The 27,671-nt window shown below is 44.4% G+C and overlaps 1 protein-coding gene across 3 annotated transcripts in view; it reads left to right on the forward strand.

The window, feature by feature from the left end:
• Positions 1-27,671, forward strand: part of ASTN2 (astrotactin 2) — an 875,241-nt gene that overhangs the window by 283,496 nt on the left and 564,074 nt on the right. For all 3 annotated transcript variants that reach the window (XM_046023052.1, XM_046023053.1, XM_046023054.1), the window contains one exon: positions 20,558-20,665. In XM_046023052.1, the coding sequence (XP_045879008.1) occupies positions 20,558-20,665 (108 nt within the window). The remainder of the gene's footprint in view (positions 1-20,557; positions 20,666-27,671) is intronic.

The following is a 27,671-nucleotide window of genomic DNA, read 5'->3' on the forward strand; positions in this document are numbered from 1 at the left end:
CTTTTTTGAGTCAGCCCTGGACGATATTTAGGCTTACCTCTGCCATTCTCTTTCAGTCCAAACAGTAACAAGCCCCCCCCCCCGCCCCCCCCCCCACTCAAGGATAGGAGATCCCACCTCTTTTTTTTTTTTTTTTTTTAATTTGTTTATTTACAGCATAACAATGTTCATTGTTTGGGCATCACACCCAGTGCTCCATGCAGTACGTGCCCTCCCTATTACCCACCACCTGGTTCCTCAACCTCCACCTCTTAATAGGAGGTATGCCCAAGAGATTCTTGGTGGGGGGGTCTATGTCTGAAACTACCATAATCATGTAATCAAAGGACTAAAACTCAAACTCAGGGATCCTGGCTAAATCCAATCATATTTTGCTAGTCCATGATGGGTGTGTGTGTGTGTGTGTGTGTGTGTGTGTGTGTAAAATGAATTTCCCATACACGAAACAATTCAGAGCTAATGCAGTGTATCAGCATGGGCCTCAGTTCGCCATGTAGCTGCAGAAAGAATTATTTCACTAAAAACACAATTTATGGTAAATTATTGAATTGTCTCTGTTCCAATTTCATGCCTGAAATGTAGAGGAGAAGGGAAAACACATATCCCTCTGGGATTACCTCTCTGTCCTTAAGTGTGATAAACAAGAATAGTATTATTTGCAAAGGATATGTCTTAGACAGAAATGCATATTTTAGTTATACATTTAACCAGGAAAAGGATGCTGGCTTAATCTAATATGCCACAGACTAGTTTATTATTTTTTTAATTTAAAATGATTTATGCTCATTAAGGAAAGTTTGTAAAGTTACCAGAAGTAAAATCATAATAAATGAAAATTTATTGTAACCTCATCATCCAAATACTACTAACTTTTTAATTTTGCTCTAATTTCCTTCCAAGCTTGAATTACCTTTTTCTAGATGCAATTTAAAAATCAGCTTTCCTGAGGTGTACTTTATGTACAATACATCGCATCCATTTAGAGTTTACAGTTCAGTGAGTTTTTGGAAGTTGCGTAATCATTTCCATCACCCCCCAAAAATTCCTTGCAACGTTTTCATAGTAAATTCTTCTTTTTACACACCAGCATCAGGCAATCACAGATCTGCTTTTATCTCACTATAGACTGGATTTACCTTTTCTAGAATTCTATGTAAATGGACTCAAAGAGTATGCATTCTTTGTGTCTGGTATCTTTCACTCAGTGTTTCTGAGATTCATCTATATTGTTGCGTATATCAGGAGTTCCTTTTTTAAAAAGATTTTATTTATTTATTTGACAGAGAGAGAGATCACAAGTGGGCAGAGAGGCAGGCAGAGAGAGAGGAGGAAGCACACTCCCCACTGAGCAGAGAGCCCAATGCGGGCCTCAGTCCCAGGACCCTGAGATCATGACCCGAGCCAAAGGCAGAGGCTTAACCCACTGAGCCACCCAGGTGCCCCGGGAGTTCCTTTTTTTTTTTTTTTTTTAATTTTTTATTTATTTCTTATTTTTATCCCCAGGGGTCCAGGTCTGTGAATCACCAGGTTTACACACTTCACAGCACTCTCCATAGCACATACCCTCCCCAATGTCCATAACCCCACCACCCTCTCCCTCCCCCCCTCCCCCCAGCAACCCTCAGTTTGTTTTGTGAGATTAAGAGTCACTTATGGTTTGTCTCCCTCCCAATCCCATCTTGTTTCATTTATTCTTCTCCAACCCCCTAGCCCCCCATGTTGCATCCCCAGGAGTTCCTTTTTAATGCTGAATAGTATTCCATGATGTGGATATGCCTTATCTACTCGCTTGTTGAGTGGACATTCGAGTTGATTTCAGTTTTTTACTACTGTGAGTAAGGATGCTATGAACATTCATGCACGAGTCTTTGTGTGAATGTATGGTTTTATTTCTCTTTATCAATAATTAGGAACAGGATATGTGAGACATAGGGTTGTTGTAGGTGTAAGTTTTTGAGAAAGTCATTTTTTTTTAAAGATTTTATTTATTTATTTATTTGAGAGAGAGAGGGACAGCATGAGCAGTGGGAGGGGCAGAGGAAGAGAGAGAGAGAGAATCTCAAGCAGACTCCAACCTGAGCTCAGATCAACCATGGGCTCGATCTCAGGACTCTGAGATCAAGACTTAAGCCAAAATCAAGAGTCAGATGCTTAACCAACTGACCTACCAAGGTACCCCATAGTTTTTTGTTTTGTCTTATTTTGTTTTTTAAATAGTTTATTATTTATTTATTTTACACAGAGAGAGAGAGAAAGAGAACATAAGTAGGCAGAGACAGGCAGAGAGAGAGGAGGAAGCAGGCTCCCTGCTGAGCAGAGAGCCCGCTGCGGGGCTGGATCCCAGGACCCTGGGATCATGACCTGAGCTGAAGGCAGAGGCTTAACCTACTGAGCCACCCAGGCGCCCCTGTTTTGTTTTTAAGGTAGATGCATGATATACATTCTTTTTAAAAAAAATATTTTATTTATTTACTTATTTTAGAGAGAAAGAAAATATGCACGTACAAGTTTGGGGAGGGACAGAGGGAGAGAGAGAATCTCAAGCTGACTCTATGTTGACTGTGGAGCCAGAAGTGGAGCTTGATCCCAGGACCCTGAGATCATGACCTGAGCAAAAGTCAAGAGTCTGATGCTTACTGCCCTGGGCCACCCAGGCACCCTGAAGTTTTATTTTGTTTTCCAAAGTAGGTGCACAATATACATTCTCATTAACAGTGTATGAGAGTTTTACCTGCTCCCAAACCTTGTTGAAATTGGTGAGACTGAACTTTGTTCTTTTAAATTAACCCAGTCTTAAAAAAAACAAAAACAAAACAAAACAAAACACACACACACACACAAAAACCCCACTCCATTTCAATGCTTGCATAGTGGTATCTCATTGCAGCTTTATTTGTATTTCCCTGATGACTAAAGAGGTTGATCATCTTCTTATGTACTTATTGCCATTCTTTGTTAAAGTATTTCTTTCTTCAAATAATTTGCAAATTTTTAAAAAAGATTTTATTTATTTATTAGAGAAAGAGTGAGAGAGAGAGCATGAGAGGGGAGAAGGTCAGGAGGAGAAGCAGACTCCCCACGGAGCTGGAAGCCCGATACGGGACTTGATTCCGGAACTCCAGGATCATGACCTGAGCTGAAGGCAGTTGCTTAACCAACTGAGCCACCCAGGTGCCCTAATTTGCAAATTTTTAACCAAGTTTTTTTTTTTTTTTTTTTTTGGTCTTCTTCTTAAAAAATTATTAGGAGTCCTCAAATATTCTCAACACAAGTCATTTGTCAGGTATATGTACCTTATGCCCCTCTTTCCCTTGGTCTTGTTTTCCATGGTTTCTATTATCCATGATTAACAGCAGTCCCAGGCCGACGCTCCTCCTTCTAATGCAACATCAGGTCTCAGGTAGCCTCACACTGCGTCACCATGCGTCATTCCCCTGCCCGTCTCATCACGTAGGCATCTTACCATCTCACATCATCACAACAAGGGTGAGTATAGTACAGTAAGATTTAATGAGAGAGAGAGCACATTCACATAACTTTTATTACTGCCCCGTTTTATGAGTAATAATTATTAATCTCTTATTGTGCCCAATTTATAAATTAAACTTTATCACAGGTAGGTATGTATAATAAACACATCCTGTATATAGGATTCAGTACTCTCTGTGGTTTCAGGCATCCGCTAGCTGTCTTGGAACGTATTCCCTGTGGATGAGGGAAGAACTACTGTGTTACAGACATTTTCTCCCATTTAATGGTTTGCTTTTACTTTTATTAGTGATGTCTTTAGGAGAGCAATATTTTCTCACCTTTATGTAATTTGTGTATATATGTATATTATTTTTTTTCTTTTATGATTCATGCATTTGGTCTTAACCTTAGATCTCTGCCTATCCCAAAGCCACAAAGATGTTTCTCCTGTTTTCTACTGGAAGTTTAATAGCTTTAGTATTTACCTTTAGTTCCATGACCTGTTTTGAGTTAATACGTGTATTTGACATGATCTAGGGCCTACGATCCTTTCTTTTAGCATATGGCTCTCCACTTGTTCCAGCACCATTTGCTGAAAAGGCCTTTTTTTTTTTAAAGATTTTATTTATTTATTTGATAGAGAGAGAGATCACAAGTAGGCAGAGAGGCAGGCAGAGACAGAGGGTAAGCAGGCTCCCTGCTGAGCAGAGAGCCGGATGCGGGGCTCGATCCCAGGACCCTGAGATCATGACCTGGGCTGAAGGCAGAGGCTTAACCCACTGAGCCACCCAGGCGCCCCTGAAAAGGCCTTTTTTTGACCATTTGTTGAAAAGACTTTCCTTTGACAACTTTGTAAAAAATCTGTGCTGTGTGATTCTGAACTCTGTTTCATTGATCTATATGCTTCTGCTTTCACTAACAATACCCTGTCTTGGTTACTATAGGTTTATTACAAGTCTTGAAAACCAGTAGTGTAAGCCCTCCAATTTTGTCCTCTTTTAAAATTGCTTGGCAATCCTTGGTTACTTACACTTCAACATAAATTTTTAAATCAACTTGTCAATTTCTACTAAACAAACAAACAAAAAACCCCAAACCCTGCTGCATTGTAAATAGGATTGCATTTAACCTGTCGCTATATCTGGGGGGTAATAATATCTTAATTGTATTGAGTCTTAAAGTCCACCAACATGGCATATCATTCCATTTATTTGGGTTTTCTTAAATTTCTCTTAGCAGTTTTCTGCTGTTTTCATAAAAAAGAAAAAAATCTTGTATGCCTCTTGTTAAACTTACTAAGTAGTTTCTTGCGCTCTTGTAAATGGAATTATTTTTGAAATTTCATTTTTCATGGGTGTGCTGCTTCTATATAGAAATGCAATTACCTTTCATGTATTAATTAACCTTTTATCTTTCAGCCATGCCAAAGTTACTTCTTCTTCCAGTTGTTTTGCAGATTCTTTGTGATTATTTTTCTAAATGATCATGTCACCTGCAAACAAACATTTCCTTTCCAATCTTTACACTGTTTCCTTTTTCTTACCATATATAGAAATGGCTAGAGCAAGGATGCTTCTCAAAGTTTGATTTCCAGCTGTTTGACTATCAGCATAGGCCTCCCCCCGCCATGCTTATCCCATTCATTGTTTTCTGAGCTTTGTGAATTTGCTAGCTTATGACTTTCTTATATCAAATTTGATTAAGTCTCAATCTTTCTTTTTCTCTCTCTTTCTCCTTTCCTTTTTTTCCTTTTCTTTCTTTCTTTCTTTCTTTCTTTCTTTCTTTTCTTCCTTCTTTTCTTTTTTCTTTCTTTCTCTCTCCCTCCATCCTTCCCTCCTTTCCTTACTTCCCTCTTTTTTCCTTCCTTCCTTTCTTCTTCATTCCTTTCTCTTTCTTTTTTCTTTCTTTCTCTATCTCACTCCCACCTTCCCTCCCTCCCTAACTTACTTCCCTCTTTTTTCCTTCCTTCCTTCCTTGTTCTCTCTCCTTGCCTTCTGCAACTCCACTTATCTGTATTTAGAGCTTTTGATATGACCCCATAGATCCCTTAGGTGCTGTTAAATATTTTTCAATATTTCTTCTCTTATGTCTTCAGATTAGAGCATTTTATTAATCTATCTACAAGGTCAATGGCTGTTTCTTCTGTTATCTCTCCTAAGCCTCTCCAGTGATTTTTTTTTAACTTCATATAGTTGTTCTATATCAGTTCTAAAATCTTGATTAGCTTCGGGTGTGTGTGTGAATTTTCTGCTAATAATCTTTGTATTTTTTTATTCGTTATAGTCATCTTCTTCTTTACCCTTGTGAGCACAGTTACGGTAGTTGTGTTAAAATCCTCATCCATCGGGCTGTCTCGGATGTCCTGAGCAGGGACTCTAATCCCAGTCGTTTCTTCTTCCCTTCGCTGTGCTGCATGTATTTCACCCTGTGTGTGTGGTTCGGAGGTCAACCAGAGATGTGCACAAGGTTTACACACAGATTATGAGGCCCTCTCTGGATCTCCTCTTCTCTGGATTCTTCCTTCCCTTCCTGGTGGCAGGGGTTGATCTGAATCCTGCCCATGAAGATTGTGGTTTCTCTTGCCATTTCGGGTGCCCTGAATCACACTGAAATTATGACTACACTAAGGATATAGCTTGAAACTTGAGAAATTCACCTATGCTGCCTGTTTTCTCCATGTTTCAACTCCTTTCCAAACATATCTGCTTGATTTACTTTCCAGAGCCCTTAGGTGGTTTTGTTTGTCTGTTTGTTTTGCATTTTATCTAAAATGTATTGCTATCTGGAGGCGAGTAGGTCTGTTCATATCTTACTCCTCCAGTCTATAAGCAGAAACTCTCCTATATTTAATAGTAAATCCATATTTACAAATTTATGATTTTTATCCCCATTCTTAAAATTAGTATTGGATACAGGTATTTTCTATGTATCTCATTATCATCATGCCCCCTTTAATGTTCCAGCATAATTAACCATTCCCTTCAAGTTGGGCATTATTTTCCACTTTCCTGTATTTGTAAATAATGTTGCAATGAGCGTATGCTACATATAGCCTTTCCTATATTTAGGATAGTCTCCTTAGGGTGAATTCCCAGAAGTGGGTCAAAAAGGATGCATATTTTTTAAGGCTCTTTTTTTATATTGCCAAATTGCTTCCCAAAAGGGCCATACAAATTTGCACTGCTTGCAACAATTTAAGAAAATGATTATTTCACAAAACCTTTGCCAGTACTGGATATTATTAAACCAAGAAATAACACTTGTATTTCAAAAGGTGAAAAATTATAACCAAGAATTTATGAACACATATACATGTGATATTTTAATGTCAGAGGATAGATTTTTTTTCTGGTTCTATGACCAGAGACTTTAAAATGAGATAGATGTATTACAGGGAGGAAGACTCTAAAAAATGAAATTCTGAGCAAATAATCACAGAGAATTACAATGAGGGAGGAATTTGGGAAGCATAGAGAGAGAAAATATATTTGCACAGGAAACTCAAAGATGATAAACAGGCCAAAAATGCATAAAAGTTTAGCCCAAACTTACGAAAATACTCCCAGAAAGACTGAGCTTTCAAATTTGGCAGTTCATGGTGGGAAATTTTGAGAACAAACAAAAATGAAAAGCAAAAAAAAAAAAAAGAAAGAAAGAAAAAAGAAAACAAGCTTTTAAAATTGCCTTTGGAACAATAAGAATAAGCAAATGATTGTCCCATTGCATGAAACAACTGAAATCTTATTACCGGATAAAAGTATGAAACGAAATTCATTCCGAATCTGTCAGATCTGTCATTTACATCAAGGAAAAATCTGAAAAGTAGAAAAGGGAGAATAAAGATATTTCATAAGAAGTGCAGCTCCAATGTGCAGAGGAAGTACTGAGTGTTTACTTAAAGTGTCTGCCTCAATTTCAGTCCCCACGCTCAAGCAGATTACTTTTCCAGGGCTAATGTGAGTTGACGGTGTGTGTTTAATCAGAGTAGTTATATTCATAGAGGAATCAAGGGTAAGTCGAGAGGCTTCCACAGTTCTGAAAGACAAATCATATCCTCCTTCCAAATAGGTGGTGAAGCACTTTTGAAACTTGATCTTGACTCTCAACAACGGTAAGTTCAGTTGGTCAAATTCGCATAGTGAGCATGCGTGGAGGAAAGCTCAAGGAGCCATCGTGGGTTCACTAAGAGTAAATCATGGCAAGCAAACTATGTTTCTACTTTGGGTTGCTTTGTGGTGCAGGTAGATCAGGGAGATAGTACAGGCACAGGATATCTGAATGTCAGCAAGCCATTTGTCAAAGCTTCTCATAGGTGTATTGATTTTTTTATATGTCTTTATCTGAATAGTTTATCATCCCGATTAAGTGCAGGCTTTGTGACAATGGAATATTTCTGTCTTACCCCCCGGTGCATACACTTTCTGGCACGTTATAAGCTCTCAACAGATATTTATTGAATTAACAGTATTTTGTTTCTGTTGTTTCCAAAGGAGGAAATTGGGGAGTGTTTGACAGTATATTCAGATCGTTCACTTTTATTCAATTACATGGTCCCAAAGAGCTTTCATTAAGGGACTGATGCTGATGTCAATGCAAGTGAGTTCTCTAACCATAAGCTACTGCATTCTGTTCTTCACCTAGTTCTCTTCAACACCAGTTTCCTTGCCTTACATCAGGGAAGACTTGGCATCAGATACCAACAATAGCAAGAACCACAAAAATAGACTTCCCCACCCATCCTTCCTCCCTCCTGGCTGTAGGGCCTTTCCCAAGACAAATCATCCCTACAAACATCAGTTTCTTAATATTTGAAACAAAGGTATCAGCATCAATTTGTAGTGTATGCTTGACATGTTGCAGACACTCAGTCACTATCCATTCCTTTTCTTATCTCCTGTTCCTTTTCATATTTATCCAGTTCAATGAGGGTGTGTCTAGTCAGGGAATAGTGAAAACATGAGATCACAGGACTTGGATGAATAAATATCTTGAGATGCTAGGAAGAAAGGGCCAAAATATACAGACACATTTGGTAGTATAAACGTTCTTTGCTTTGGTTTAGAAGAAATCAATTCTACAAATACATGATGGGAAAGACCAGATTTATTTGCAGTGCATGGGAACAAAGAACTGAGAGCATACTGAGTACAAGTCAGTTGCCAGTAAAGCGGGGCCAGTCCTGGGCTGCATTATTATAAAACATGTTCAGAGAAATGGAGGCAGGAGTCCATTTCTGTCTGGGTGGGTCAGAGCACACCTGGATTATCATGCGTCGGTCTAGACATCACAAATCAAAAAGGACTTGAGCAACCTGGAGTATGTTGAAAAGAATATGACAAAACAAATTTGAAATCTGAGATGCATATCAAAAACACTAAGACTGGAAAACTGTGATGTAACAGCCAGTATTATAGAGTGAAATAATCACCCTTGTATGTAGCCGATCAGAGTGGAGTTGGTCTCACCTTCCTGGAGGACATCTTGACAGTATGGACCAAAACTTTGAATATGTCAATACCCTTCGTCCCAGCCATTTATCTTTTTACTCTCAAGAAAATTCTACACATGGATGCACAGGAATGTGTAGAAAGATTTATCTTTAGGAACATGTGGTGCAGTATTATAGTGAAAAATTGGAAACAATATAAAATTCAAACAATAGGGAATTGATGAAGTGCGTGATGATACATTGGTGTAATGGAAATATGGCAGACATTCAGTGATACTGCAGTCAATACTTAATGACATGAAAGGATGTATGTGACATGTTTTATGTAGCTTCATTTTAATTCCGTAAGCAATTGCAATTCATTTTCAAGAAAAAAAGGAAAATAAGAAAGGTTAACAAAAAGAAGGAAAACTCAGTATTCAGAGAAACTCACTATGAATACTTTGGTGGATAAAAGTGTAGGTCTGTATACAGATGAAGATACTGGTATACACCTACATCTAGATACAGACTGGATGTGTATCTATACAGACATACATGATACATATAATTTATATAATGTCAGGGGAGCTAAGTGTATAGCTAGATCCTAACATGTATTTCTTTTCTTGTTTTTAAAGTATTAACTAACACTACTTTCATAATAATATTGCAATATATAAATATATCACACCAACACACTGAACACCTCAGATGCCCATAACTAACATGTATTTCTGATATAAATGAATGAATGAATTTAAGCTTAAATATTTTTAAACAAAACTCACAAGATGTACTCATGTTATAAGACAACAAAGTCTGGTTGTGAAAACATATGCATATAAATGTATAGTTAAAAACTAGAAATAGGGGAAATCCGTTGGGAGGGAGAGTTATTAGCTTGATAATTTTCCTCTTTGTGTCTTCTAACTTGTTTTTTTCTAATTTTCTACAATATATATGCATTGACTTTGGAACCCCAAAACAGTCATGGTTTTTGTAAAACATATGATGTTAGGAACGGCTGAAGGCATTAGGAAGGATATTTAGCTTGGAGGGAAATATCACGCAGCTGAAGGTCCATCATTTGGAGTTATGGAATAGCCTGAGCCTGTAATTCCCAAAGGTAGACACAGTCTAGAGGGTGGAAATTACAGGGAACTTGATTCTTGGCCAACTTCACAGTCTGTTCTGCCATCTATGAACTGTGGGGCCTTGAACAAGTCGCTTGTGGTACTCTCTGACCTGAAGTCTCCTCATATTGCAGATGGGGGTAGCAATGCCTATCTCAGCCAGTTATTGTGAGGGCCAAAGAAGCTGCCTACCATTGCAGGGAAGCCAGTAAAGGTGCTAAGCATTCTTATACTTGCTAGACATTAATGTCTTTTCCAGGAATACAGCATGTTACTAACAGGACAGGCTCGGACCTGAGTCTCTGGACACCCAGTTCATCTTTAGGGCTTAGGGCTGCCGTATGGTGACAGGTAGGAAGGAGTGTGGGTATTTTTGGAACACTGGACAAGGAGAGTGTTCTGGTTACCTCCTGCTGCATAAAACATCACTCTTAACTTAGTGCTTTAAGACAACAACCACCCTATGCTCATGTTATCTAGGAGTCAGGAATCTGTAAATGACAAAGGGAAGACAGAGGGGTTGTCCCAGCTCCACAAGGACTGGAACTCAGCTGGGAATAGTCCCAACATCTGTGGGTGACCCAGGGATTCAGAGGGTGTGGGTGGGGATCATCTAGAAACTTCTCTCTCAGCTCAGCTGAGACTGTTGGTGGCACCGCTTACATGGGGCTCCTTCATGTGGTTAAGACTTCTCACGGTGCAGGGGCAGGTTTCCAACGAGGAGGTAAACATCTGAAAGTCAGTGTTTCAAGAAAGCCAGGCAGAAGCTGCATGGCCTTTTATGACACATTCCTAGTGCAGAGTCACTTCCTCGGCTGACTCTTTATTAAAAAACACATCCTTTAAAGAAGACGTGGTATATGTATGTATATATATATATATATACATATATATATATATATAATGGAATACTATGCAGCCATCAAAAAAATGAAATCCTGCCATTTGTGATGACGTGGATGGAACTAGAGGGTATTATGCTTAGCAAAATAAGTCAATCAGAGAAAGACAATGATATCTGATCTTGATATGAGGAAGTTGAGAGGCAACGTGAGGGATTTGGGGGGTAGGAAAAGAATAAATGAAACAAGATGGGATCAGGAGGGAAACAAACCATAAGATACTCTTAATCTCACAAAACAAACTGAGGGTTGCCAGGGGGCAGGGGGTAGGGGAAGGGTGGTTGGGTTATGGACATTGGGGAGGGTATGTGCTATAGTGAGTGCTGTGCAGTGTGTAAATCCAGCGATTCACAGACCTGTACCCCTGCGGCTAATAATACATTATATGTTTATTAAAAAATAAAAAAAAATTATGTTAAAAAAAAAACATATCCTTAAGGCAGCCCAGATTCAAGGGGAGGCAAAGCAGTGTGATAGTGGGTACCAAAGGCTGGAGAGAGTATGGGACGAGAGATTCTGTGACTGGCATCTTTTTTTTTTTTTTTAAAGATTTTAATTCTTTATTTGAGAGAGAGAGAGAATGAGGGAGAAGCAGCGGGAGAGGCAGAAGCAGGCTCCCTGCTGAGCGGAGAGCCCGATGTGGGACTCGATCCCAGGACCCTGAGGTCATGACCTGAGCCAAAGGCAGAGGCTTAACCCACTGAGCCACCCAGGTGTCCCTGTGACTGGCATCTTGGCAAAATGCAGGCTCCCACAGGGAAACGATGGGATGTTTCTGAAGACAAAGCTTTACTTTCATGAGGGACTAAGTTAAGTTTGATTGGAGAGCTTCTCTCCCACCTAGATATTTCTTTGGGCCAAAATTTAGGGATAAATTGAGATATGTCCATTCTTGGGTGATGGGATGATTACCTCTGGGATGGCCGTATTACTCTCAAGTTCAAGTGAAGAATGAGCTTACAATGCAGCACTAAAACCATTTATTAAAAAAGAAAATAAACATAACTTTTATTAAGTGTTTCTTAAAATTACCTGGCATTACATTCTCATAGGAAGAAAATTCTAAAATGCAGAAGAACAACAATAAGAAAAACATTTTAAACCCCAAATCTTAACTACTCAGAGAATAACCACTGAAGCACTTTAATATATTTTTTTCAGTATCTTTTTCTGCATAAGTGTGTGTATATGCATACATTTATATACTTAGTGGGTATGTATTTTTCATACAGAACAGGGTTTTTTTATACCAAATAGTTTTACGGTATGATTTTGAAATTCAGTTTATCATAAAGTTTATAATAAAGACATAAGTCAATCTGAGATGTTTATGATCAAGAGCTCTAGATCATAAACATCTCAGATTGAATTATGTCTTTATTTTTTAAATTAAAAATTTTAAATTAATATATTTTTATTACTCACACTCAGTGGAATCCACACTAAATATCAGCAAAATGTGTATAAATTTACACAAGTGGAATTACTCCCTGCATTCTTTGCTGTATATTTTTTCATTCAACGATATATCATGGAGAGGTCTACACGTCAATAAATATACATTTATGTCACTGTATTTAACAGCCTCATATAAGTCTATTCTAAGAGTATACCGTTTTTTAAAAAATCAGTCCCCTAAAAATGAGCCTCTAGGTCATTTCCATTTTTTTCTGAAAGAATCAACTATCATGTTTAATTATACTTTACCATAAGAATTTTATTAACCATAATGATCAATTTAAAAAATTCAACGTGAATCCCTAGACTATTTCCCAGTCCTCCTTCCTGGGGCATCAGGTAAACCAGAGTTGGAATCCGGGTCCTTCCCCTCGATGGCTGTGTGACTGCAGAGGAGGAGTGTCATGTCCTCAGCCTCTGTCTGGCACATTTGGAAGGATAGGGATGGGGTAGTCACCTCTGGGCAAAGTGCCTGGCCTATAGCAACGCCCTGTGACAGGTAGCGATTGTTGTCAGAGCCTCTTCAAGTGGGAGATGCGTATGAACATCTGTGGTCTAGCCCTAGAGCTCAAAGCCATCGTGAGTTGTGTGGTTTAGGGGGTGTGGGAAGTTTTAGCCACCTTTGTCTTCCTCCCACAACTGGCACCATTTGTATTCCCTGGACGGTTGGGGGTCAGATGGGTTTTTGCATTCCCAAGCTACATATTTCTCGATGTGGTGCAGTTCTGGGCAATCTAAAAATGCAATATCACTGTCACCAGCTCGAGGAAGACACGGAGCCTGAATAATTTAACATGTCACCACCATCCATCATGATACCAAGAGCGCGGGAGATGGAGTGTGGAGGGGTGGGCGTCCCAGGGGCTGGGACAGCAGGCTTGTGGAAGGGCAGCACAGTCAGAGACCGTAGCTTTGCAAAGAAGAGCAATGAGTTACTTCTCATTGGGCCAGGAAAGACCAGGCACCCCCGATCCTGCTCTAGACTTTCCCATAATGTGACTTTCAATTTGCTCAGATGCCTTGATTTGCCCCAGAGCAAACCTACCATCAGGTCCTTTGTTTGCCATCAAATATCTCTCCCCTCTTGGGAAAGCCTCTAAATACCTCTGCATATCTTCATTTATTTATCAGTAAAATTGAAATGATTCTTATGTAGAAAGGGCTTAGCATCGTGCCTGGAATATCCTAATCGCTTCCTCCCCAGAAAGTAAGCTGCTGAAGTCAGGAAGGTTTTATCTGCTCCATTCACTGTTGTATCCACAGTGTCTAGAATGCTGTTTGGCACAGAGTGGACACATGGTCGGTAGTTGCTAGGTGAATGAATGAGGGAGTGTCATGATTACCTGGGGTGGCCCCTTGGGCCAGGGATCGGAATGCCTCAATTCAGTCCTGGGCAGCATGGCTCTCTAAGTCCCCACTCTGTGTCCCACGTGCCTTCTCCCTGCCTCTCACTGCTCCCAGGTCCCCCGTTCCATGGTTCTACCCCTAGTCTTGTGATGTTACAGAGGGCCTCTTTGTTTTAGCATTTTATTTGTTGGGGTAACATTCATACAACATAAAACCAACCACAAACTATTTTAAAGTGCTCATTCATTGTCGTTTCCCACAGTGACAAGTTTGTGCAACCACCACCTGCGTCTGGTTCTGAGACATTTCCATCACCCCAAAAGGAAACCGTGTGTTCATGGGCAATCACTCTCCACTCTTCTCCTCCATCGACCCAGCCCAGGCAGCCACTGCTTTTGGTCTCAATGGATTTACTCATTTTGGATGTTTTGCATAAATAGAATCATGTACTACATGACCTTTTGTATCTGGCTTCTTTCCCTTAGCAGGATGTCTGCAAGGTCCATCCATGTTTAGCAGGTGTCAGCATTCCTTTAGGGCTGAATAACATTCCCTCAATATGCCCTCATGTAGATACACCAAGTTTTGTTTTTCCATACACGAGCTGACGAACATTTGTGTTGTTTCTACCCTTTGGCTAGTGTCAATAGTGCAGTTATCAACGTTCGTGTGCACGGGTTTATTTGAATGCCCTGTCTTCAGTTCTTTTAGGGCATGCCTATGGGCAGAATTGCTGGGCCCCGTGGTGATTGTGGGGTTAGCTTCGTGAGGAGCTGTCAGACCAGTTCTCACAGTTGCTGCACCATTTGGTATCTCACCAGCAGTGTGGGCAGGTTCCCGGTCCTCTCCAGCTTCTCTAACTCTTGGTATTTTCTTGTTTTTTTTTTTTTGGTAATGGCCCACCTCCTGGCTGTGTAATGATATCTCATTGTGGCTTGGTTTGCTTTTCCCTACAGACCAAGGACTTGTCTTTTCATGAGAACAGAGGGTTGGTGCATCAGACGGAAGTCACTCAAAGTTGGGGACTCCGCCATTTGTCATTTGTGTGATCTCTGAGAAGCAACCTTGAGAACCTGCAGGTCGGCTTGCCCCCGATAAAATTGAGGCGATACTTCCCTCTCGGGCCCCTTGTGACGTGTAGACAGGCCATTGCATCTGAAGTACCCGAAGCAGTGCTCACCACACTAGAGAAGGGGCCTCGCCCGTCTTCTTCACGCTCCATTCCAGATGGTTCAGGACCAGAGGAACCGGGGCCCATGGAACAGGGCTAAGGAGCTGCTGGTTCGTCTCCTCTCCTCTCCTCTTGCCAGGCTCACGCCCTTCTCATGTTCCCTCAGCCCGAAATGGAAAGACACGAGGAGTCCTGTATAATTAATGGCTGCACTTTACTTCACTGAATCACCAATTTCATATTAAAATGCTACCAGAGGGGCCCTTTTCTATCTGTCTGAATCATCTCCAAGTCCATGTATAATTGGCCTGTGGCCCTTTTGGACTATATGGACGCCGAGAGGCTATAGGACTTGGGTGCCTGCCACCTCCCCAGGATGTCACAGAAAGCAGAGTCTCCCCTCCCCCATCCCCAGCAGCATTTCTTTTCTCCTGTGAAACTCAGGGAAACATCGAATGGATGAGGCCTGTGCCCTCACCCTCACTTTTCTGGTGTTTATGCTCTTTACACACATTCTGTCATTTTCCTCATAATGACCATGTAGGCTAAGGAGTATTGTCCTCCCTTTTAAAGAGGAACTCAGAGAAGGTAGGTGCTCGCCCAAACTCACACAGCTAAGAAGTGAGACCTCAGATTAGGACTCAGGTCTGACCCCAGCACAGTATCGTCTTTCTGCACAAGGGCATTGCCGCCGTGGCTCATGGATGACACTCATGTAGACACCCGCTGGACCCCTAGGGGCCTGAAGATACAGCCGATGGTTCTTGTCTTCTAGTGGAATCTGAGCTATCCCATTTCTAATGCACTTCACATTAAAAAAAAAGATGCAGTACTTTAGTGGGGTCTGTGACTTACTCATCTCTCTCCGTGCCCAGATCCCGGCCCTTAATTATGCTCTGTGATACCTGTGGTCCAATGCATCCAGAAGTGTGTTCCCTGATAGGCATTTGCTGCAGAGAGTCTGGGTTGAGGGGTGCTGCACACCTAAAATACAGACTGGATTTTGAAAACCTGTCATAAAAAAATGTGTAAAGTATTTTAATGTGGATCATTTTGTGTTAATTACATATTAAAATGATAGTATTTTTAGTGTATTGGGTTAAATACAATATATTCTGAAAATTAATTAATTTTACCTATTTGTTTTTTCCCATTCTTTTTTTTTTTAAAGATTTATTTATTTATTTGAGAGAGTGAGTGCATGAGCACGAGCAGGGGAGGGGTGCGGAGGGAGAGAGAAAGGGGGAGAATCTCAAGCAGACTCCCTGCTGAGTGTGAACCCAATGTGGGGCTTGATCTCACCACCCTGAGATCATGATCTGAGCTGAAATCAAGAGTCAGATGCTTAACCCACAGAGCCACCCAGGTGCCCCTGTTTTTTTGCCCTTCTCATGTAGCTGCTAGGACATTTAAAAGACATATGCAACTTGCATTCTACTTCTATTGGAGAGGTTGGTGTAGCAGCAACTTCTCTGAGTTTCAGCTTCCACTCTGGAAATGGTAGCATGGTACCTACAGGAAGGAGCTGAGGTCAAAAGCGTGGGAGTGGAGAAGGACTGGAGAAGTCTTCACGGTAGTCAGGGGCATGATGTCCATGTGCTTGGGCATGTGGAATGGTGGAGACGGCCCTAAGATCTAGTTGAGCCTGGGGGCGCCTGGCTGGCTCAGTGGGTTAAGCCTCTGCCTTTGGCTCAGCTCATGATCTAGGGTCCTGGGATCGAGCCCCGCATCAGGCTCTATGCTCAGCTGGGAACCTGCTTCCCCCTCTCTCTTTCTGCCTGCCTCTCTGCCTACTTGTGATCTGTCTGTGAAATAAATAAAGTTTCTAAAGGAAAAAAAAAGAAAGATCTAGCTAAGCCTGATGGAGTTCCTAGCAATAGTACAAGTACAGAGGTCCAAGTGAGGAGCTTCGAGAAGAGGAAAATGTTCCCTGGTTTTGGAGGCGGGGGAGCACATTACACACCTGCTAATCCTTGCAGGCAAAATCAAGCTTTTGCCTTTGCTCTATGTGCACACACATGCACACACACACATGCGTGTGCACACACAGCGTCCCAGAAATGTATTCGTCACGAGGCCGGCTTTGCAGGGAAGCAGACCCGATCCCGTCTCGGCTCCCTCGCTTCCCGTCTCACAGCAGCTCTGAGAAGCAGCTTATTCATGTGGAAGACAAGGCGCGAAATGCCTTCCTTACAGGCCTGGCTGTGGACATTCAGAGGGCTGTCTGCATATTTTATTGTGCACGGGTTTAGAGACCAAGGGAACAGACTCTACAGCCGTTGCTGGGGCGTGAATTGTGGTTGGGCTACTGACAAGCTGCGTGACCCTGGGCAAATTACTTAATTTCCTAGTGTCTTCATTTCCTCATCCATTAAAAAGAGAGTAAAAGTAGTAACCTCCTTAGGGTTATTTAAGGATTAAACAAGTCGGTACCTGTAAGGGTTACAACGGTGCCTGGCAGAGGGAGTGTTAGGCGATGGTGGGCTTTTCTTTTCTTTCTTTCTTTTTTTTTTTTAATTGTGTTTGAAATGTATGGTGACTTTCTCTCACCCCAGCTAGACTGTCCCAGGAGGGAAAGGATCCTGTCTGAGTCCTGCCTGTCATGTTCACCACGGCAGGAGCATAGTGGGTCATTTGTTTGGGAGAGGAAGGAAAATGAGAAAGGGGGGAGGAAGGATTTCCTTGGAATGTTCTAAATAAGAGGGGGTGGTGGAGATTGAAGGGGATGTGGGGGAGTCTGAGGTAGACTCCTGATAGGGACAGAACCTCCCCTTTTTCTCTGCTGCTCAAAACATAGTAGGAAAAATGACAGGTGCTCTCTGTACATAAAGTAACTCAATGCCTTCATTTCCCCCTTGACCAAGAATTATGTGTAGATGAACAATAATCCTCCCTTCCTCCTTCCTTTCCTTTCCTCCCTCCCTTCCTCCCTCTCTTCCTTCCTCCCTTCCTAGTTCCATTCCCTTTCCTTCCTTTCTTCCTCCCTTCTTACCTTCTCCCTCATTTCCTCCCTTCCTTCCCCTTCCTCCTTTCCCTTCCCTCCCCTCCTCCCCCCTCCTTCTCTCTTTCCCATAACAGTAGAATATGTTAATGGAAGTTTAAAAAGCCCTCCTGACCTTTGAGACCTTTGCTCTTTCCCTGTTTCCAGAATGTCCATGGGGCCTCTGCCAACTCCACTTCAAAGCACAGCCTTTAAAGGAAGGGCTGCGTTTCATAGAATCTGGAGTCTCCTGCTGTCTCCAGGCCCTACCCTTGATTGCTGGAGGTTGGGGGTGTTTATACTAACAGACAGGGACAGGCCAAAGACATCTTCCAGGACAAAGATCAGACATCCTTGTCCCCTATACTCTTCCATCTATGACAACATACTGTCTCAGGGAAGGGAGAGGGCAGATATTAATCTTTCCATGTTACAGAGCATTACTGTGAGAGGCAGTATCAAAAGTGGTTAAAAACTTGAACCTGGCTGTTGGTCACATGTGGATACCGAGTCCAACTTCACTCATTATTAGCAAATCACTTTTGTTTTCTGAAACATGGTTCTTTCATGTATAAAATGGGCCACAGTATACTTCCCTCCAAGGGTTTGAGTTCGGAATGGGAGGATGAGAACTTGATGCGCTGATGCTGAAAGGACAGCTGCCCTCCCTGAAGTTCCCTCTTGAGTTTTTCCAGGAAAGCACTTTGCATCCTAGAAAGCTCAAATGTGGAGCTGGATAGACTAGTCCTGAATCCCAATTTTAGGACTCATCAGCTGTGTGACTCTGCCCATGCGTGTCTTTGTGTCTTTATCTAGGCTGTTAATTGCACTTTTGCTCCGAGGATATCCTGATGAGGATTGTAGGCAGTAATGCATTGGCATCTTCTAGGCACGTAGCACATTGCTCAGCATGCTTCTGGAATGAAAGAATGCAGGCACAATGACCATATTGCAGGCAGAGTGTCTGCGCGTGGGATTTCTGTAGACTGAATGCCCTCCCAAAGAAATGGCATAGGAAACTTGAGTTGAGCCATGTTTCCCACTGATCTATGTTTGTCGTTTCTTCGGGTAGAATTTTCAATCAGGTAACAGGTGTGTATGGTGCTTGATTCAGAAGATACAAAATCTTTGGAAGGGAGAGTGGTCTCCCTCTATGCCCTGCCTTCAACCACTTCTTCATCCAGCATATCCACTTCTGCCGTGAGTCTCCTCCCAGACACGGGCTATGGATGTCGACATCAGTGTCTGAAGATCTGTACCCAAACCAAAGGCCCCTGTTTCCCTGTCCACGATGCACCCCCACCGTGCTCTGAACCTCTCCCTGCACTGTCTCCTCTCTAGGGCTAAGACTTTACCAATGCTTTAATCCTTCTCTTCCCACATTCTGGGCTTTTTCATTAACAATAAATAATAAATAAACGCACAGAGAAAATTTTTAAAAAATTATCTGTATTCCTCTCTGCAGAATTAACTCCTATTCATATTTTGGCATATTTCTTTCTGACCTCTTATCTTGATCATTTTTGGAATCCACTGTTCATCGCGTGTCAAAGCGTCACCCGTGGCCCCACATTCCTGAGTGTGTCTCTGAAACCCCTGTCGCTCCCCTCTCTTCTTTCCCATCCTCACTGCCCCCTGCCTCACCCAGACCCTCATGGCTCTCACCAAGGGATGCCTGAGCCTCACAGCTTCCTGCCCTCCCCGGCACCCACTCTGAGGCGTGGGTGCCATAGTCATGTCCTTCACGTCGTATGTGACTAACGAACGCATCCTCTTGCCCTGGGACCCTCCGTGATGCCCAAAAGCCGACCTCCGTGTGGCGCTGGAGCGTCTATCATGAGGCTCCCGTGATCCTTCCCAGCATCTCTCCACTCGCTGTTCCCCCGCCCCTCCCCGGCCCACGCTCCCCCCACCTCCTCAGGGTTGCTCAACTCTTACCTTTCCCTGGAACTCCATTCTCTGCCACTGTAGCCTCATTCATCCTTCCCGCCCTGACTTAAATCCCCCTTCCTCCATAAAACCTTCTCAGGTCCTCCGTGTTGGGATGGATTGCTCTCCCCCATATTCTCAGCATCTCATTGTGGGGAAAAACATAACCATGAATTAGGTTAAAGCCTCCTTAGGATCCCATTTGTCTCCCGGACTAGCTATGATCTGCCGGCTGGCAAGAACTGGGCTGTATCTATCTTTGTACCTCCAGTGTCTGGCTCTTGGCTTGGCATCCAGGAAGCACTTGCTTGAAATGGATGTGAAATTAAGTTGCCCGAAGTGTTTTCTTAGAGGCAGGCTCATCATTACTAAATGACAATATAGCCATCAGTTAGTTAAGACCCACCACAAACCAGGTATTTTTATGTATCCTATCTCCTTTCATCTTCATAGAAACCCTACAAGGTCAATAGTTATTGCGCCCATTTTATTAAGAGAGAACCCAGGGCTCAGAAAAAGAAGGCGTTCCCCTCAAGGTCACAGAGCTCACGGCGGCCAGGCCATGGTTAGAACCCAGTCCGCCTCCCGGCAGAGCCCCAGCTCTGTCCCTGAATCATGTTAGCCCCTGTGTCACTTGGGATTTACACAAAGAAGCCTGGGGATGGGGCTGCTGATCTTTGGGATTTAACAAGCTCTAGGAGGCTCACATGACTAATGGGTTGCTCTTCCTTTCAGGGGGAATCAGCTTTGGGAGAACCAAGGGGACTTCCGGTTCAGAGGCAGACGATGAAACGCAGCTGACCTTCTATACAGAGCAGTACAGGAGTCGTCGCCGCAGCAAAGGTAAGGAGTCCTGGGGAAGGTTCCAGAAGCAGTGTTTGTAGGAGGAAAGCCCGGAAAGCAGACTCCGTGCTCCGTGACAAACCTCAGCTTGTCTTTGACCCCGTCCCGATGCGGTTAACACAGCCTGGCATCTGAAACCCTCGCTAGACTTGGCGTTGGTCGTTTGTGGCCTCCCCTTCCGTTCTTTATTTGCTCTCCATCCTACCTCCTTCCTCAAAGGATTTGAGGAAGATTTTTTTAAGTTTATGCAGTGAAAGAAAAAAAAATCCAGCACCGGAATGAAGTAAGTAAAGGAATCAGATGGAAAGCAAACTAGGAATAAGGAAAATGATTCAAACCCAGGTTGGATGGATGCAGGGTGATCTCTGGCGTACCGTGGTGCGTAGTTCTTAGAAGGGGCTGGCCGTGGGATGCCTGGGTGGCTCAGTTGGTTAAGTGGCTGCCTTCGGCTCAGGTCATGATCCCAGCGTCCTGGGATCGAGTCCCACATCGGGCTCCGTGCTCGGCGGGGAGCCTGCTTCTCTCTCTGTCTCTGCCTGCCACTCTGTCTGCCTGTGATTGCTCTCGCTCTCACTCTCTCTCTCTCTCTCTGACAAATAAATAAATAAAATCTTAAAAAAAAAAAAAAAAAGAAGGCACTGGCCATTTCAGGCAGAGCTTTAACAGTCCACGTGCAAAGGGAAACGGGCTCAGCGGTAAAACATGCAGCGTCTATGGGATAGAAGCATTTGTTCAGGAAACTCTTCTTAGCGGCCACCAAGACCAGAGGGCAGGCTCTCTAGTGGGTTCCTCTAAAGGGGACTCCTTTTGACCTTAGTGAGAGTGTCTTCACCAGGTGAAATCCATATCCTTCTCTCTCTCAATGACCCGGAAGGTAAGGAGGCATCAGAAGCGGATGCAGGACTCCCTAAAGGGCTACGCCTTGGGGCTGAGGTCCACAGTTCTCTGACAATCGCACATACTCCGAAGGGAGAAGAGAGCACATTTCAGGCAATCACCTGTGAATGTTATTGCTCATCCCTGAGTGTTCTGTATGGACGCGGAAACAGCTAGTTCAAGGTTGCAGTCTTGGAAGGGAACAGGGAGTGGGAGGTGGAGGGTAAAACATGTATTCCAAGTCAGTGATTAATGAGAGCTCTGAGGGCTTAGACCTCCGAGGGCTTAGACCCAGAAAGAAGAAGTCAGGGTCCCCTGGCAAGCATGAAGGCAACTCACAAAGACATGTGGCCCTCTCTCCTCTGCACACAGTGAGCTGAAGAAAGTCCCTGGGGTAGGGAAGAGGGAAAGAATCGCTCTTGTAGAACACTTCTGTGTGTGTTCCACGCATGCCTGGTGGACATTTAAAGGGCATCGGTCACATAGCTGCCCTGGCCACTCTTGCTCTTGGACAGTTATCTACCTCCCCTACACCTCAATTTTATCATCTGTGAAATGGGCCTCATAATTGCCTTGTATACTCAGGGATGAATTTTGGTTAAGTTATATAAAAAGTTTGTGATGGGGGCACCTGGTGGCTCAGTCCGTCAAGCGTCCAACTCTTGGTTCCAGCTCAGGTCCTGATCTCAGGGCTCTGAGATTGAGCCCTGTGTGGGGCTCTGTGCTCAGCGGGGAGTCGGCTTGGGGACTCTCTCCCTTTGCCCCTTTCCCTACTCTCTTGTGTGCACTCTCTTTCTCTCTCTCTCAAATAAATAAATAAATCTTTAAAAAAAAATTGTCATGGCACCAGGTATATACTAAGGACAAATAAAGTAGACCTTAGTAATGCCAATTCAGTTCTCGTTGTGGGTTTCCCTATGTCCCCACTCCTGGCACCTTTCACTGAAAATGCCCTGTGCGGGGAGTAGCTCTTATAACCCATCACCTGGGAAAGTTCTGCAGCCTCTGCAGTGCTTGGAACAATCAGGCCTGCCTCTTCCTCCTCCCCCAGCCTTGGCTCTCTGGTATCTGCTGCGTTGATTTCGAAGTTGGTGATGGATGACTCTTGACCTGTCTTCTCCCTCCCCCCATCCAGCAGCCAGAATTAGAGCTGGGGAAGTTGGTAGGTCTCCTCTGCAGGACTGGGCTGTTTACAGCTAATTGGAAAAACATCCATCACGGAGCACGCCCCTCGTAAATCGGAGCTAAACTTTGAAAAGAAAAGCAAAAGCAAGCCCCAGGAACTCCAGATAAACGGTTTGGCCGGATGCCTCCAAAGGCTGCAGAAGGCCAGGCTGTGCTTCTGGCAGAGTGGTGGGGGGAGGCAGGGCTGTGATGCATCCCCTCCCCCTTGCACCCCCCACCCCCCTCCAGCTCTCCTGCCAGCTGAGTGCTGCTGCTTTGTCCCTCTGACTGTCCCCAGTGCTGAGTCCTTCTCCCTCCGCCTCTGGTTCCAGCCGTGTCTTCCTCTTCCTTCTCAGGACCCTGGGATGCTTGCTGGCCTGCTTGTTTCATGTTCTTGTTCCTGTTCCTGTTCCTGTCCTCTCCTTTTCCTCTCTCCTGCATCATGGCTTCCTTCTCTTCATTCTTCTCTCTCCTTTGTTCTCTTTTGCATTTGCTCTTTCTTCTTCTGTCCTTATTACCGTTGTCTCTTGCCCCCCTTTCCTACCGCTTTCTCCTCTTCTCTCCAACTATTTCCTGGTGGATCCTTCCTTCCTTCTTCTCTTCCTTCCCCCACTCCTCCCTCCCTCCCTCCTTCCCTCACGTACTTCAAATATTTGTCCAGCACCAACGGTGTGTCTGACACTCTTCTAGGCATTGGGGACACAAATCAAGCAACAGTTTTTAAAAGACCTACCCTCGTGGAGCTTGCATTGTATCAAAATATAAATATGTTAGATGGGGACAGATGCTCGGGAAGAAGACTGTAGCAGGGAAGGGAATTGAGAGAGTCCGAAGGAGCTGCCGGTTTCAATGCCCTTCGCATATGCTCCTCTACCATCTTTTCAAGGTCAAGGGAAAGCCTTTCCAACACTGTGTGTGGTAACGTCACGGTTATCAGTTCTGCTGGTGCTCGGGTTCTTTGTGCAGCATAGTGAATCCGGGGCCCTGTGCCTGTTTCTGTAGACACCACGGTCCTCCCCTTGAAGGGCTGTGACCCTTCTTTGCGGTTTCTTGTATGTGTAGGAGAGTTGAAGCACCTTCAGCGCTCCCTGCCCTCGTGGGGAAAATGCATAATACAAAAGCGAGCTGGGGAAAGTTTGGGAGCCCGTGGGGGTGAGAGAGCCTTGGAGCGGAGGAGTGAGAACTTGGTGCTTACAGGGAGTCGCCGGGGTTCCAGTCCCAGCCATGCCACCAACCAGTGGCGCCTTAATCTCTCTGCACATCAGTGTCCTCCTCTGACAAGTGAGGCTAATGAAATTAAAGCACTAGGGGGTGTTGTGAGGTTTAAAATCAGTTCGTGTCATTGGAGCTCGCAGGCAGGGGTGAAGGAGGGAGACAAGATGTGTAAGTGGTAAAGGGAGCTAAGCTGCCTGGGAAGGAGCATCAGGACAGGTGTGTGGGCAGATCTCCGATCTGGGCCAGCACTGGGGGACCCCATGCAAGTCATTCTACCTGTCCAGGTGTCTGGGCTTTTCTCTGAGTTCCCTTCTCCGTCACGCTGGCAGGACTGGCTGTGTATGTTCGAGAATCCCCTGTTCATGAGATGCACCTGGGCACCTGGCCTCATTTGCACCTTGTCTGCCCCCCTCCCACGCGCCTCTCCCCTTGCCTGGTTTTCTCTTTGGAGAGGTTGTCTGTCCCTCACCTGCGAGGGACTTCTGTCATCCTGTGGGCCTGTGCCTTCACCCCCAGGCCTGCCCGAGCTCCATGTGCCAGCTCTCTTCCCGGCCTCTGCCACCACCATCCCAGCAGCTCTTCTTTCCACATGCAGTGAGCCAGCAGCTCCCTGCAGACTCCCCGAGACCATGCAGGCCATCCTGATTGTCACAGGGAGAAGGTGCTAAAGTGCAGTGAGGCAGGGGAAGAAAGAGCTAGAGCATCCAGGAAGGGCACATCTCTACACACTGGGAATCCATATTCATTCACCCTTCCCCCTTCAGTTCCAGCTGCAAGCAAGCCCCAGTCTAGGGGTAGGCAGACTGTGATTAGGGCATTCAACCGTTAACACCTTTGAAGGGTTCGGAAAGTGGTCGGTACTATGGGGTCATCTGATAGCATCAAGAGCTGTGGTTTCCGGTCCTGGATGGATTTGCCACCAGTTCTCGGTGTGATCTTGGCCACCACCTTGGCCAGGTCCCTGCCTGTGTATGAGTCTCACCTCCCCAGTCGACAAGTAGAGGTTGAAAGGCGTGCTCAAAAGCAAGTCAGTGAACGTTGGTGAAAGTCTTCCCGAGTGCCACAAGTGGCGCCGCCAAGGTAGTAGATATGTGGGAGGACAAAGTGGAACTCGTTCTCTGGATGGTTCCCGCTGTCCCAGCTTCGGGAGAAAGGAGAGAGAGAGGAATGCTTGAGAAATCTGGGAGGGCTTCCTGGAAGAGTGGGAACTGGAAGCTAACCCGGGGCTCAGCCCTGGCTTTGTTGCTGTGTATCCCTCCATGGGACAGGAGCCAGTAGTCTCAATAGTCATGGCTTTAAAATGGGGTGGCCATAGCACCCTCTTGGGGTGACTGTGTGGATTAAATGGGACCATGAGCATCTCCTTTGCAACTACAATACCTAGCATCAAGCTCCCCCATCACTGTCATCCCAGTCCCTCTCACCTCCGTCCTTTGTCGCAAACCGCTAAAACCCCCTTCTCAACCACCTCACTTACGGCATCCCAGGCCATTCTCAATCCTGCAGCCAGAGTGATCATTTTAAAAACTGTAAATAGGGGTCATGTTGCTTCCCTGCTTGGAAGTTTCAGTCCTTCCTTTTGCATTTAGGATGGATGTGTTGAGTGGTCAGTCACCCATTTCCCCAGGGCTCTGTGTCCTCCTGCCACCCAGGCCTCTTCTCCAGCACTCCCATATCTGTCCCACAAGAACTTTCACAGACGTTCTCTCCTGGAACGCGCACCGCCCCCCGCCCCGCACCCCTGCCCTTTGTTTCACTGGGACATCTCCACTAAATGGCATATTTTCAGTCATGCCATCCCACCTTAATTCCTGTTTCATTCTATAGTAGCAGCTGTGGACCTACCCTTCTGCAGACTTCCTCACCGTTGTAATTTTACATTTCCCAGCATGTTCTCTGGGGGCATGTTTGTATCCTACAAAGAGCTGGAAGCATCACAAGGATAGGCACATGGCCATTTGTACCTAGATTTCCATCTCCAGCACCAGACACAGGGACGGGTCCAGGGTAGGCACTGGGCTAATATTTTCAAGTGGATGGTTAACGAATGAATGAAAGAAAGGCCTGTCCTGGTGTCTTTATGATTATAAGTGCCCAGAGCACATGCTGCTTTTCTGTCTGCCCCTCTTAGCTCTGCTCAATCCATTTCCACTTGCAAGAACAGAGTCCACACTCCTTTCCTCTTCTCTTTTCTGCTCCTGGTGAGCAGAATTGAGGCCTCAGCCTTGTCCGTTCTTCCACTTCAAGGCCCCAGGGAAGAACATGCCGGGTAGTGGGAGGAGGGGTTGAGTACTGAGATGGAAACCCACTCTGTCTGGTTCTTTGAGCATGCTTAGAGTATGTGCAATTTGAAGGGATGTCACAAGTTCAGGAGGCTCCCCAGCAGAGAAGGATACACCCAGGGGTGATGGTAGAGAAGGACATAGAGTGGGAGAAGGAGAACCTCTAATGGGGCTTTCTTACCTCGGTTTCTCTCTAACATGTCCCACAAGAGACATATAAGTGGCATCAGATTCAGCTCGATCTGGCTGGGAATCCTGGCTTTGCCCCATTCCCTTGGTGTGGCCATGGTGGGCTTTTCATTTCTGAGCACGTCCTTCTGTATAAAATAGAACTGTTCCTCCCAGAGTGAGCAACTCCAGAGATGGGAGGTTCCAGGACTCTGAAATTCTGTTCTTTCTCCTGAAATTTCCCTTTCCTTGAAAGCATCCTGAGCCCAAAATTAAGTCAGCTGAAATTTCATTTTTGGCACTAGGAGCTCCTGGAAAGAGATTTGTGATACATTCTGAGAATCAACCCTGGCTTCCGTGAGTCTTGGGTTTTTTTAAATAAGGGAACTGAGACAGTCATTCAAAGGCATCTGGTATAGCCAGGTAGAACACCATGAGCAGAGAAGCATCGTAATCGATATGGCGAGTGAGCAGACAGGAAGAGAGACAAAGGAACTGAGAAACAGAGACTCTGTGGGTCTGGTAGGGTTTCCACAATCAAGAGTCAACCATCTCTTTCTGTAAATGGCCGATTCATAAACATGTTCGTCTGTGCAGGCCTTGTAGTTACTGTTGGAACTCCTTAACTCTGCCATTGTCCCTTGAAAGCTCCCAAAGATAACACGTAAATGAAGGAACATACATGTGTCCCAAGGAAATGTTGTTTCCAAAACAGATGCAGGTCCGGATTTCACCTGTGGCTCACAGTTTGCTGACTCCTGCCCCGAAACCTCCACACCATAGAGGGGGCCTCATCCGTAGGACCGCTGCACGAAGCATGAATGAAATCTCACAACGCCTTGTGAAATGAATCTGATTTCATTTCATGCATGATCTTGCTGCCTAAAGGAGTCTATTTGTCAAGCACAGAGGTCTGTGTATGGTCAAGGAAATAACCATTCAATCCATCACTTGTCTGGGCGCCGACAGTTCTGCCCGTGTCCCCCAGGATTAACTAATGAAGTAGCCGGAGATGATAGATTCCCGCTGGGCAGAATTTCACCTTTATGAACCAGAGGTAGGGGATGTGTACTGAAGTCTGTAACCCAACTGCTAACTCGCTCAATGACCCTTGTGAAGCACATGCCCTCCGAGGGCCTCGGTTTCCCCATCTGTCAAACAAGGATATGGGCGCCTCATGCCATCAGGTCTGAAGCTCATCGTAGTCTAACTTATATTTATGGAATCCACAACCTTACGAAGCAGGATGCTGGGCATTGTGGGAAACGGGGGCCTGGGCCGCCAAGCCTCAAGGTGGTCTT

Source organism: Meles meles, chromosome 11 (assembly GCF_922984935.1).
Source record: "Meles meles chromosome 11, mMelMel3.1 paternal haplotype, whole genome shotgun sequence".
Taxonomy (NCBI): domain Eukaryota; kingdom Metazoa; phylum Chordata; class Mammalia; order Carnivora; family Mustelidae; genus Meles; species Meles meles.